The 11,936-nt window shown below is 41.6% G+C and overlaps 2 protein-coding genes across 3 annotated transcripts in view; both read left to right on the top strand.

The window, feature by feature from the left end:
• Window positions 1–5,113, top strand: part of Tent2 (terminal nucleotidyltransferase 2) — a 48,727-nt gene extending 43,614 nt beyond the window's left edge. Inside the window, exons 14-15 of one of the 2 annotated variants that reach the window (XM_021208317.2) lie at window positions 2,154–2,233; window positions 3,432–5,113. In XM_021208317.2, the coding sequence (XP_021063976.1) occupies window positions 2,154–2,233; window positions 3,432–3,506 (155 nt within the window). In that variant the 3' untranslated portion in view covers window positions 3,507–5,113. The remainder of the gene's footprint in view (window positions 1–2,153; window positions 2,234–3,431) is intronic. The other variant, XM_021208316.2, reaches the window with a different exon arrangement.
• A 2,466-nt stretch (window positions 5,114–7,579) lies between these two features.
• Window positions 7,580–11,936, top strand: part of Cmya5 (cardiomyopathy associated 5) — a 101,961-nt gene continuing 97,604 nt past the window's right edge. Inside the window, exon 1 of the mRNA XM_029544179.1 lies at window positions 7,580–7,885. Coding sequence (XP_029400039.1) covers window positions 7,737–7,885 — 149 coding nt within the window. The 5' untranslated portion in view covers window positions 7,580–7,736. The remainder of the gene's footprint in view (window positions 7,886–11,936) is intronic.

Genomic DNA, 11,936 nt, shown 5'->3' with positions numbered 1-11,936 from the left:
GCTGGGATTAAAGGCCTGCGCCACCAGGCCCGGCTTACAATTCTATTTTCTAAAATGAGTTTACATGTAGTTAAATATGTTCCTAATACATTTTCTTTGACTCGGTGAGAAACTAATCCCCAGAGACCTCCAATTGCCTGGGCCCTGTCTTGGATCTCCAGCACTGCCTGTGCTCCTGACAAAAAGCAGTACAGTTGCTTTCATAAATAAAAGTTGAAGATTCTTTTCAATCTTGAGGTGAAAAAGAATAAAAATGCCAACATTTATAGTAAACATTAGGTTGAGAATATAATAATAATAACAACCATCATCATCATCATCATCATCATCATCATCATCCAGGGTTTCTCTGTATAGCTCTGGCTGTTCCAGAACTTTCTTTGTAGACCAAGCTGGCCTTGAACTCAGAGATCTGCCTGTTTCTGCCAGGCTAATCAAGAATCTTTGGTTTTTTTTTTTTTTGCAACATTTTAAAAGGGTCCTTGACCATGGATTTAAATCTCTGGTGTTTGGTTTGTTAATGTTGTACAGTGAATGTGTATTACTTTAGTTACCTGTATTCTTTTGAAAAGTAAACATTTTTATAAAGTGCTATCTATATATGATGTGGTCTGATATAGTTTGGCATGTAGCCTTTTTCTATTAGAATCAAAAACACAACAAGAAAAGGTCCACAGTACTTTGACAGTGCAGTTAAGTCTTTAAGCATAGACTTTCTGAGTACTACAAAGTTACTAATGGGAACCTGTGGGGTGGTTCAGCACTTAAGGACGCTTGCTGCCAACAGCCAACCTACAGTCTGTCCACAGGACCCATGCAGCTGAAGGAGAGACCTGACTTCCTTACGTTGTCTTCTGACTGCCACATGTATTCCTTGCCTGAACACGAACACACACACACACACACACACACACACACACACCTATAAAAACAAAACAAAGGATTTTTCAGAATTGTAGGCCTGCTTAGATTTTATGAATAAAGTGAACTTTTCCATCATATTTCTTTGCTTCCTGCAGGTTTTCCTCTTAGCTACTTTTCTTTCAAGCAACTCAATTGATTTTTGGCTTTCATTCCTCCTTTTGAGCTTTAAGGCTTGCATAGCCTTTTAGTTTTTGAAAAAACTTTACTTGATCTGTATGTCCTGTCCATCTACCTGTACATGGCCTCTTATGCTGTGTATAGTGGGTAAAGGTGCATGGGTTGGGGTGTAGACACAGAAGATAGCATATAGTGGGCACACGTAAGAACTTTGTTTCCTCCTGTTTCTCTACTTGCAATTGTTTCTCTTCATTGCTAGATTCCTGATGGAAATTATCCTCCCCAGATCGCTCTGTAAACATCCATTCACACCGTAAGGTGCCGCGCTACCTTTCATTCTCTCTAGCATTGAACTTCTACTCCAGTGGCTCTCAACTTGGTGGTTGTGACCCCTTTGGGGATTGCTTAAGACCATCAGGAGACACAGATATTTACAGCATGGTTCAACAGTAATGTAAATTTACATTATAATGAAATAAATCTACATAAAAGTAATGAAAATCATTTGATGGTTGGAGGTCACCACAGCATGAGGAACTGAATTAAAGTTGCATTAGTAAGGTTGAAAACCACTGCTCTACTCAAAGGTTCCTGACTTTTTCCCTCCTGAACAAGATCAGCTTTTAAATTAAAACTGGGTTTAAGCTTATTCCTGTAACGCCTGGCACTGTGCCCCTCTCTTAGATGCAGTAGTTGAGTCTTTATGTAACTTTGATTCTCCCACGGATGGTCCTTGACCATAAAGTTGTTGTTCTGCTCATTTTAGTCATTCTCCTGATACGAATGACTAAAATCTATCTTATCAGACAGCTCATAGGTAGATCAGATTTGTGTGTGTGTGTGTGTGTGTGTGTGTGTGTGTGTGCATGTACGTTTAGTAAACATACTACACTAAGCTATGTGAATTTGCTGTTTTTATAAATCAAAGGCTTTGACATACTGGCAAAAGCATATCATTGGACCTAATGTGAATATGTTCATGAACTATGGTAGAACACTTGCCTAACATATATGAGGCCCTAGGTTTGATTCCCCACTTCATTTTAGGAAAAAAAAAAAAAAAAACGGACCCTATTGTGCTAATTTTTCCACGTGTACATTTCATGACGCAGAACCTTTTGATGGAACTAATACCGCCAGAGCTGTGCATGAGAAGCAGAAGTTTGATATGATCAAGGATCAATTTTTAAAGGTAAACCATGTTGACGCTAAAGATGTTAGTGGACTAGTGTGCTTTAAAATGAAAAAAATAAAGTTATGAAAAAAAATCACTAATGTGATGGAAAACAGAATTTATGACTTGAGTTTCGATGAATTTTGCTCCAGAGAGAGCTATTTTTCATTTATGAGTTTCACTTTTGTGGAAACAACATTTTTAATTAATGGGGAACTTATTAAATTCATAAATGATTGAATAATGAACTATCAATGGACTCTGGATACTTTTAAAATCTCAGGACATTTATTATAGAGAAAGGATTTGATGTGTGAATCATGCACTTTTCCTACCATGGCATTTTTATCTTAAGCATATTTTGAAAGTTGAAAAGATGTATGCATATGTTTGTGTCCACAATATTCATCCGGTAGTTTTGCTTGATGAGGTTTGCAATGAATGGCAGTGTGAAAATACATTGACAGAAAGACATCTGTAAGAACTAGAAGTGGGGGCTTCATAGGAGGAAAAGGTCAGAAAATGGGGACAGAAGAGATACTATTCTCATTGTTTGGACGCACAGACATGGATGTAATTAAAAGGCAAGCAGTGTGTTGCAAATTCTCTTCAGATCAGGCCTTGCCTTCGTGACAGGCAGAGTGGGGCGTTGTTTCTTTTTGCTCACTTGTTCTTGGGAGTGAGTGGGCTTCCTTTAGGTTACTTAGCTGTAAAGCTATTACTCTTAGTTACTTGAACAACTACTAAAATTGTGTTCATAAAATTGTGACCTGGAGTTTTGGCCTATGAATGAGAGTTGCAGTCTTCTCTTAGAAACTCTTTCACTATTTTTCAGGGCAAACACAGAATTTTACATTTACTCTTGCCTTTATAAAATACTGTTTTCGTCATAAAAGCTAGAAAACAAAGTCACTTTCCCCTCTTAAATTTAAATTGGGTACTTTGGTATTTTAGATGAAATAATTATAAGTAGTGTTATTGTTACATAGCTTTTTGTGCACCTGTGTGCCCATTTTTTAAAAAAAGTAGAATATTAAAGAATATTAAATAATTATTTCTTTTCTGGGAAATAATTACCTTGGGAAATAAAAATAAGGAACATAATCTAAACTACTTAGAATCACCACTAATATTCTTTTAATTCTTTGAATTCAGTCTTTTGTTCTGTTTCATTTGTATTCTAAGATTGATTTTTTTTTTTTTTTCCCTTTCCTAGTCATGGCAGAGATTGAAAAACAAGAGAGATCTGAACAGTGTTCTGCCTTTGAGAGCTGCTACCCTGAAAAGATAACTGGTCTCTAATTCTTCAATTCTTCCAAGAAATAAAGAACAACAGATATATCATAATTCATTTTGCTTACCTCCATCATGGTTTATTTTTAATGTTCTTGTTTTCATGTTTTATTTTTAAAAGGACATACTTATATAAAGATTGCATATTTTATTATGACATTTCCTAATAAACTCTTTGATTTAAGAAAATGTATTTTTGAAAATGTTTACATCGATTAGTAGTATTATGGCATGACTTTTCAGCATAAAATATATTTTGAGAAATTACCTGAACTAATAAGGTTTTGATATATTCTCAAGTACTTGTACCACATACTTATTCCTGAAGAACTATGTGGGATTTTGCCAAGGATCTCAGTACTTAGTGTAACTGGCAGTAGCAGTAGTCTAGCTCTGTTCTAGTCAAGTAAAGATTCAAGTCAGCTATTCAGTTACTTGAAGCAAATGAAATCTTTGATTCAGTGCGATCACTGTGGGTCTTGAAATACTGGACAGTTGCCTTCAGTCTTCACTCGACTCCCTGGGACACTGTCTGAGGGGTGGCTATACTACAGTGTGTTTATAGCACTTCACACTTGACTTTGATAGACTCTGGAGGTTGCGTTAGATTTTGTGTTGAAACAATACATTTTGCACTGTTGTAACAGGAACACTAACAACAGTTAGTGACTTGTCTATGGACTATTTGAAAGTCTCTGACTTAAATATTTTGGAAAAAATGGAGTTTCTTATGCTTTCTAATAGCACAGTGAACTGTGCACTGTGGCTTCACCTCCGTTTTCCTGGTTTTATTTTCCTCATGATAGGAAACAGCAGAAAACTGAAACATCAAAGTTAAGATTATATCCAATTTGTAGAATCAGATTTCTGTGGATTATAATCTAAACTGGAATTTTTAGGCAGTAAGCCACTACAAAGTGTTTTAGATAAGACAATAAAGTTATAAATAAAAGTTTAATGTTTATACAAAAATCTTTTTTAGTATTTCTTTTCCACATGAAAGTAGTTGTTCAGATACAAGCTATGCTGTTTAATAAGATTGTTTTTAGTTTATGTAAATACTTGTAAATTGGTCAGTACCTGTATTGTACATTTAAATATAAAAAGTAATCTTGAAGACAGTTTTAACTTTTTCAAAGATTGCAGACTTGTAGGCCTACAGTGGTACAATTTGTACCACTAAACTATTTTTTGCAGACCAATTAAAAAACTAAAACTTTCGCTTTGTTTGACTTACGAAGGGTGCATATTTTCTTTTTTCTTTTTAAGTTTAAATTTTTGTATGTTGTCAAATGGAATAAAGTTTATATCTGGACGTGGTTGAGGTGTTATTCTGTACAAGTTGTATTTGTGAGATTGAGGCTGTAATTATCTCTGGGGGGGGTATTAAGACAATTTAATATTGAAAAGTTGATTTTGAACTTTTCCATTTGGTAAACTCAGCTACTTTGGTGTTCTGTTATATAAGGTTGAACATATAGGAAACTCATTTTTATGGACTTAAGCACACACTTTTAGATTTGCAATGGAAGGAATGTGGTCTTGAAGAGAAGTTAAGATCCTTTATTCAGTAAATGTCACTGTTGGCATTTTGTCTAGGCTCTGCCCCACAGTTACCTGGCAACAACCAGGTGTGCCTGACTCACTATAAAAGGGGCTGCTTGCCCCCTCCTCTTGCTCTCTTGTTCCTGCTCTGTCCCCTTGATCCTGCTCCCCCCTCTCCCTATTTCTCTCCCCCTTTCTATGTACTCGTGGCTGGCCTCTACTCTCTCCCTTTCTCCATCTCTACTACCCTCTCAACTTTCCCTCCTTATGCCCTGAATAAACTATTCTATACTGTACTTTTGTGCGGCTAGTTCCTTAGGGGAAAGGGATGCCTCGGAACGGGTCAGCAGAGGCACCCCTTTCCCCCACACCTTACTGCATATCCACCAAACATATTACTTCTCTCCTTATTTTTTTATAAAACACAACAGTCACTTACTCAATGGTTCCAAATGAGAACCATTTGAGGAGTAAAACTGAATTCCTTCAACGTCTCAAACCACTCCCTGGACATTGGTAAAACGAAATGACTTAAATTGTAGAAAAGACATTGTCCAAAGTACGAATATGCTCCCAAACTACTTTCAACTATTTTCTTATGGACTGGAAGAAATAACCTTACCATACAAGTGCGCTTAACTATCCTTACAAAGGAATAAGGTAGAAGAGGGGGAATAATGAACATAGACACAAGGGAGCAACCATGCTAAGCACCTCCAAAGAACATTTGTTGGACCCCTTTATATGCTTAGGACTTTGACAGACATGGAAATGGAGAGAAATTAGCCATAGTTATTCTTCTAGTGGGAAGAGAGAAACAGGAGGATGGTAATGGTGACATTGTGGGGAGTGACGTGATAGTAATACCTGATAGCTACAGTTATTACCAGGGTTACAGAGGAGAGGCTGTAATTAACTGATCTGAACCTAATTGTGCTTGATGGTTGAATACACTGTCTGGGATGAAGTTCATCTGTAGCTAGCCTGGGAACCACATTATTTCTGTGGCATAATTAGGAATAGAGCTTTCTATATGGGTCACTTGTTTAGAATACTGATCTGTAGTACTTTTGATGCAGTAAAAAAAATTATATATGAATTTCTTGGAAATATTCCTAAGATTTATTCTGCATTGTGCAGCGCTTTCTCAGAATGTATTTCTCCGAATGACCCCAGTGTGACCCCAGGTAATATTTGTTAATCATAGTCCCTTGGGGACGGGTGTTCTCTACAGCATTATGGCATTTAATAAAGCCTCAGACTTTGCCTTAGTGTGGACTGTTGCATTGCCACCATGTTCTGTTCTCAGTGGTTTTACTCTCCTAGTCAGATGATTTGTTGTAACAAATAGACCAAAAGGCTAAGAAATCTGCATCCTGGAATTAATGAGCCAGCCCTTAAGATCATATACTCAAGGCAGTCCAGCTGTATCAGCTAAGTGGGCTGGTAATATGAGACAGGTGTTTGGTTTTTTTTTTAAATTTATTTTCAGTACTAGGGGTTGAACACAGCTGGTGTCTGCTAGGCAAGTGCTCCACCCATTGAGCATTTCCCCAGATGGAGACTTAAATTCTTTTCAATTTCAAGTGAATACTACATTTTCTGTTTGGATGTGCTGTTAAAATATTGTTAGTATTAAACGTGTGGACTCTGTAAGTCTAAATTTTGAGTTAGTTTGAAATAGGATCTTGGCAAAATCGGTAGTAAAAGAGGCTGCCGATCTATACCTCTCTGTCCCCGGACCCAAAGTATACAGCATACAAGCTGATGTAATTGAAGAATAACACCCTTATTTTCCATCTCATTTATCAACTGTAAGTAGAATCTGCGATGATTAAAATAAAGGTTTGGAGATCTAGCCATCTTTCTAATCGTTGTACTAAACAGGTCTCTGCCTTTTCAGAAACATCTTACAAATAAAAACAGTCATATTCAAAAGACTGCTTTGGGTTCCTGGAGAGGAGCAGGGCTTTCAAACATGGAGATTTCAGAGAAAGGTGGTGATCTTGAATAAGTGAACAGGTGGGCCTTTAAGGCAGAAAGAATTCATTTGATACAGTGTAAATACCTGATTTCTAAAAGTGGATTAGTCAGGATTTGATCTCTATGAGGATCTTGGGCTTTCATCCTAGAGCAGTGGTTGAGAGGTTAAGCACTGGCTTTACTTGATCCAATGAGATCTTAGTCCCCTAGGGTGCTAGTTTGTTTCCATTGTCACTGAATGAGCAGTGGGGCCTTAGGCTAGCTACAAACCGACACCGTAGTAACGTTTTCTTCTCTGGAAGAAGGGAAACAAGACCCTGGCACAGTGCTGCCTCATTTGACACGAAGCATCCCGCAGCTCAGCTAGAGGTGTAAGAACTACCAGGTCACTAGATGGAAGGCTGGGCTGGTGGGTCCTTTTGACGCTCAACACTGCTTTCTGCCCTGGCCACAAAAGGCCGCTGAAGATCTGCCAAAACGGGCGGGGAAGTTGGCAGGCGACGGCAACCAGGGGAAGCTGAGCCGGGGCCGCAGAAGCTCCGTGGCGAAACTTTCTTGACGCCTTCTATTTAAAGGCTTGGGGCGCCCCCGCCCCGCGCGCCGGGAACCCAAGCAGCCTCGCGGGCCCTGGCAAAGTGCAGTCGGACGGAGAACACCGGGCGAGGCGTGGGCAGCTCCGACTCCGGCCAGGACAGGCGCGATGGCGAGCGACGACAGCGGACTCGCAGCCCAGGGCTTCCTTGGATGGGGTGCAGACGAGGAGGTGGCCCAGGAGCTGGAGACGGAGGAGGAGTCGGAGGGCGAGGGGGAGGAGACGGCGGCCGAGTCGGAGGAGGAGCCCGACGCCAGGTAGCTTGAGCGGGTACCGCCCGGGCCTAACAAAGCTGTCCACCCTACAGGTGTCCCGCCGGGCCGCTCCCACCCCCGAGCCTTTTCCTTTCCCTTTCCAACCTCAGAAGTTCATTTCCCCGGAGTCAAGCACACTGTCTGGGGCGCGCCGCCTTCTTTAAAAACTTGAAGGTGGAAGGTTCTTGCTGTCAGCAGGAGTGACAGGTCCGCCTGCAGCAAAGTTCACAGTCGGCCCCCACCCCCTCCCCCACCCCCGCCTCCCAGCTCCTTGTGACTTGCTCGTTTATTCTTGGAGACTTACTTGGGGTTCTGCCTAACCGCAAAACTGTGCTGGAATACTTGCCTCTGGCTCCCCTCCCTGGATCAATCTTGCCTGCCTGAGCTACGGGTAGGGTCTGGAGTCAGAAGGCTCTGTCCATTACCTTCAAAGGTATGGCAGCCTTCTAGAGTTCTAGTGCTGGGCTAGTTTGCTGTAATGGAAACTATTTTGGTGCAAACATCCCATACATTCCTTAGAGGGAAGAATCATGAAGGCCAGGTGTGGCTGGCCTGCCCTTGTGATTCCAATAATAGAAAGGCAGAAGCAGGGAGATTGTGATTTCCAGGCCAGCTGGGGTCTACTGGGTGATGTTTTAGCAACTTCGGTCCGAAAAGTCGTTCTGTTCCTAAATATCTATCAATAAGGTGAATGATATTAAGTAATACTATATACATACATGTGTGTGTGTGTGTGTGTGTGTGTGTGTGTGTGTCCCTTTTCATGCAGCCCTGACATGACAGTAGTAGGATGGATGTTTTGTTTCATCCTAAGCATGTGCCAGTCAATGGCATCTCTTCCTGGGTACTCCTTTCAGAAGGCTTTGGGGGTGGCAAGTGAAGGTTTATCATTTCAGAATGCCCAACCAAGGCCAGAACTACTCTAGTTGGAGTAGCCCAAGAGTGGCATTGAAGGCTGGGGCGATGGCTCTGCTGGTAAGGAGCTTGCCTTGTGAGCACAAGGACTGGAGTTTAATCCCCAGTGCCTGTGGTCAATACCTGCTGTACTGGCGGAAAGCCCAGCACCGTGGCTTGTGCTTGTTATCTCTGTGAGGGAGAGGGAGACAGACAGAATCCCTGGGGCTCACTGTCCTGTCAGCCTCAACTACTTAGTGAGTTCCAGGCTGGTGGTGATGGCCTTTTCTTTTTAAGGTAAACTGTACATGAGGAATAGGTCTCCACATGTATGTACATGTAGTCCCGTGCACAGGCATAGGGTGCCACCAATTACAGGAAACCATCATTTGGAAATCTTGAAGCATTAGTTACATTCTTTAAAAAAAAAAAAAAGATTTATTTATTTACTATATGTAAGTACACTGTAGCTATCTTCAGACACTCCAGAAGAGGGCATCAGATCTCATTATGGAGGGTTGTGAGCCACTGTATGGTGCTGGGATTTGAACTCAGGACCTTGGGAAGAGCAGTCAGTGCTCTTACCCGCTGAGCCATCTCATAAGTCCCCATTAGTTACATTCTTAACAAGCAACTACCAAGAAGGAAACAGGCTCTACCCTCAAGAACTTTGAGGGAAAAGACAGAAATTATGAGTATGCGACTATATGCTAAGGAAGACTTTATGCTATATAAACACTGTACTATGGGAGGTCAGAATGAGAACAGAAGGTCTAGAATCAGGGAGTACTGGCTCCAGACTGGAGATGGGCAGGAGATGCATGAAGGAAGGGCAGAGGGGAAGGTGCCTGTGGGAAACGGGAGAGGGAGGAGGAGGATCAGCAACTCCCAAGCATGGAGAGAAGAGGGCTTCACAGTGACACTGGGACACCCATATTCCTGCTCAGCCACTATCTTCCAGAATAACGAGCTCTTCTACATTACAATCTGGTCTTCTTGAAGCTTCAAGCACCACTCCTGAGTCGTCCTTTACCAAAAGCTAAGACCTAGTGAGGATTTGGTTTATCTGTGGTAACCTCAGCCCGTTCTGATGGTAGGCAGAAAAGTAACCACAGAAAGCAAGTAACTACGACCAAGCTCATGTCAGAATAAGCTGAGGGGAATACGGTAGGAGGCGATGGAGACCTGGAAGTCCATCTTTGAGCTAGATGGTGAGTGACTCAATAGGACTCGAGGACACTGACTACAGGCAGATAGCGAAGTTGAATGTCAGAAGAGAGTCTATGAAGAGGCAGCATAAAGACAGCATGGACCATGATGCGGTGCTAGGAAGGCAGTGGTAGCTCTAATCAGATGTAGCTCTCACTCCTCAGTGTGCTCAGGAATCAAACCACTTCATTGTGTGTGAGATTATAAACAGAGCCCAAAGTTCCACAGTCCTCTGTGAATGGGAGAATTTGGAACAGGTTCTAATGCATAGAAGGTGAGAGTCATGGGTCAGCCTTCCTTGGACTCTGGCACAGAAGTTTTACACTCAGAAGAGAGCCTTGTTGTGCCAGGCACAGTACCAAGCATTTACCTGCGTTATCTCATGTTAATCCCTCCAGCAGGATGATGAGACCATCGTCCTGTTCTGGAGGAAAAACTGGAGCCTCATACCATTCACTGAGGATTAAAAAAGCAAGAACTTACAAGATGGAGTGTGAGCCAGCATGTGTGCGCAGCAGACCAGGAGGCTTTGACCATTCTTTATTTTAAGGAGGAGTCCTTCCTGACTCTGGGGCAGCCATTCTCAACTTGTGGGTCAAACGACCCTGTCACAGGGCACCTAAGACTATCAGAAAACACAAATATTCATATCATGATTCATAATAGTAGCAAAATTACAGTTATGAGGTAGCAATGAAAATGTAATGGTTGGGGGTCACCACAGCATGAGGAACTCTATTAAAGGGTCCCAACGATAAGGAAGGTTGAGAACCACTGCACTGGGGGACACGACCCACTCAGCTTTCTAGACAGACAAGGAGGACCTCATCTATGCATCATAGTAGGATATTTACCCTGCTTAAACAGAGCTTATGTAGGGTTTCTGAAAGGCCAGAAACTACACTTACAAGCTGAGTGTGTGTCTGTGTGTGTCTCTGTGTGTATGTATGTCTCTGTGTGTGTGTCTGTATGTCTGTGTGTGTGTGTCTGTGTGTGTCTCTCTGTGTGTGTATGTCTCTGTGTGTCTGTATATCTCTGTGTGTGTCTCTGTGTATATGTATGTCTCTCTGTGTGTGTCTCTGTGTGTGTGTCTGTATGTCTATGTGTGTGTGTGTGTCTGTGTGTGTTTCTGTGTGTATGTATGTCTCTGTGTGTGTGTCTGTGTGTGTGTCTGTATGTCTCTGTGTTTATGTATGTCTCTCTGTGTGTGTCTCTGTGTGTATGTATTTCTCTCTGTGTGTGTCTCTGTGTGTGTGTCTGTATGTCTGTGTGTGTGTGTTTGTGTGTGTCTCTGTATGTATGTCTCTGTGTGTGTGTCTGTGTGTGTAGAAGCCGCAGGTCAATGTTGCTTTTCTGGCTCACTCTCTACCTTACTTTCTGAGACAGGCTCTCACACTGAACCTGGAGCTCACTTGCTTAGCTCCGCTGCCTGGCTGATGAGCTCCAGAGACCCACTTGCCTCTGCTAGAGGTACAGATGGCATTGCTGTGATCAGCTTTTACGTGGAGGCTAGGGATCTAGGGGCTCTCTTACTTATGCAGCTGGCACTTTATCAACGGAGCCATCTCCTGAGCATTATAAATTAGCTTTCGAAATTGAGAAGCATATACAAGTTTAAAAGTAAAAGTAGTAACAGAAGTGGATGGTAGGTGCATTTATTTGTTATGATCTTACTACGCCACAATACGATCACAGAATACTATAAAATGATGTTGTACTGGTTAAAACTTTGTTAACTCGACACAAGATCATTTAGAAAGAGGGAAACTGGGCTGGAGAGATGGCTCAGTGGTTAAGAGCACTGACTGCTCTTCTGAAGGTCCTGAATTCAATTCCCAGCAACCACATGGTGGCTCACAACCATCCCTAATGAGATCTGCATGCCCTCTTCTGGTGCATCTGGAGACAGCTACAGTGTACTTAGATATAATAATAAATAAATCTTAAAAAA

This window comes from Mus pahari, chromosome 11, assembly GCF_900095145.1.
Source record: "Mus pahari chromosome 11, PAHARI_EIJ_v1.1, whole genome shotgun sequence".
In the NCBI taxonomy this organism is placed as follows: Eukaryota; Metazoa; Chordata; class Mammalia; order Rodentia; family Muridae; genus Mus; species Mus pahari.
The sequence above is the reverse complement of the archived record's forward strand: the minus strand, read 5'-3'. Positions and strand labels throughout refer to the sequence as shown.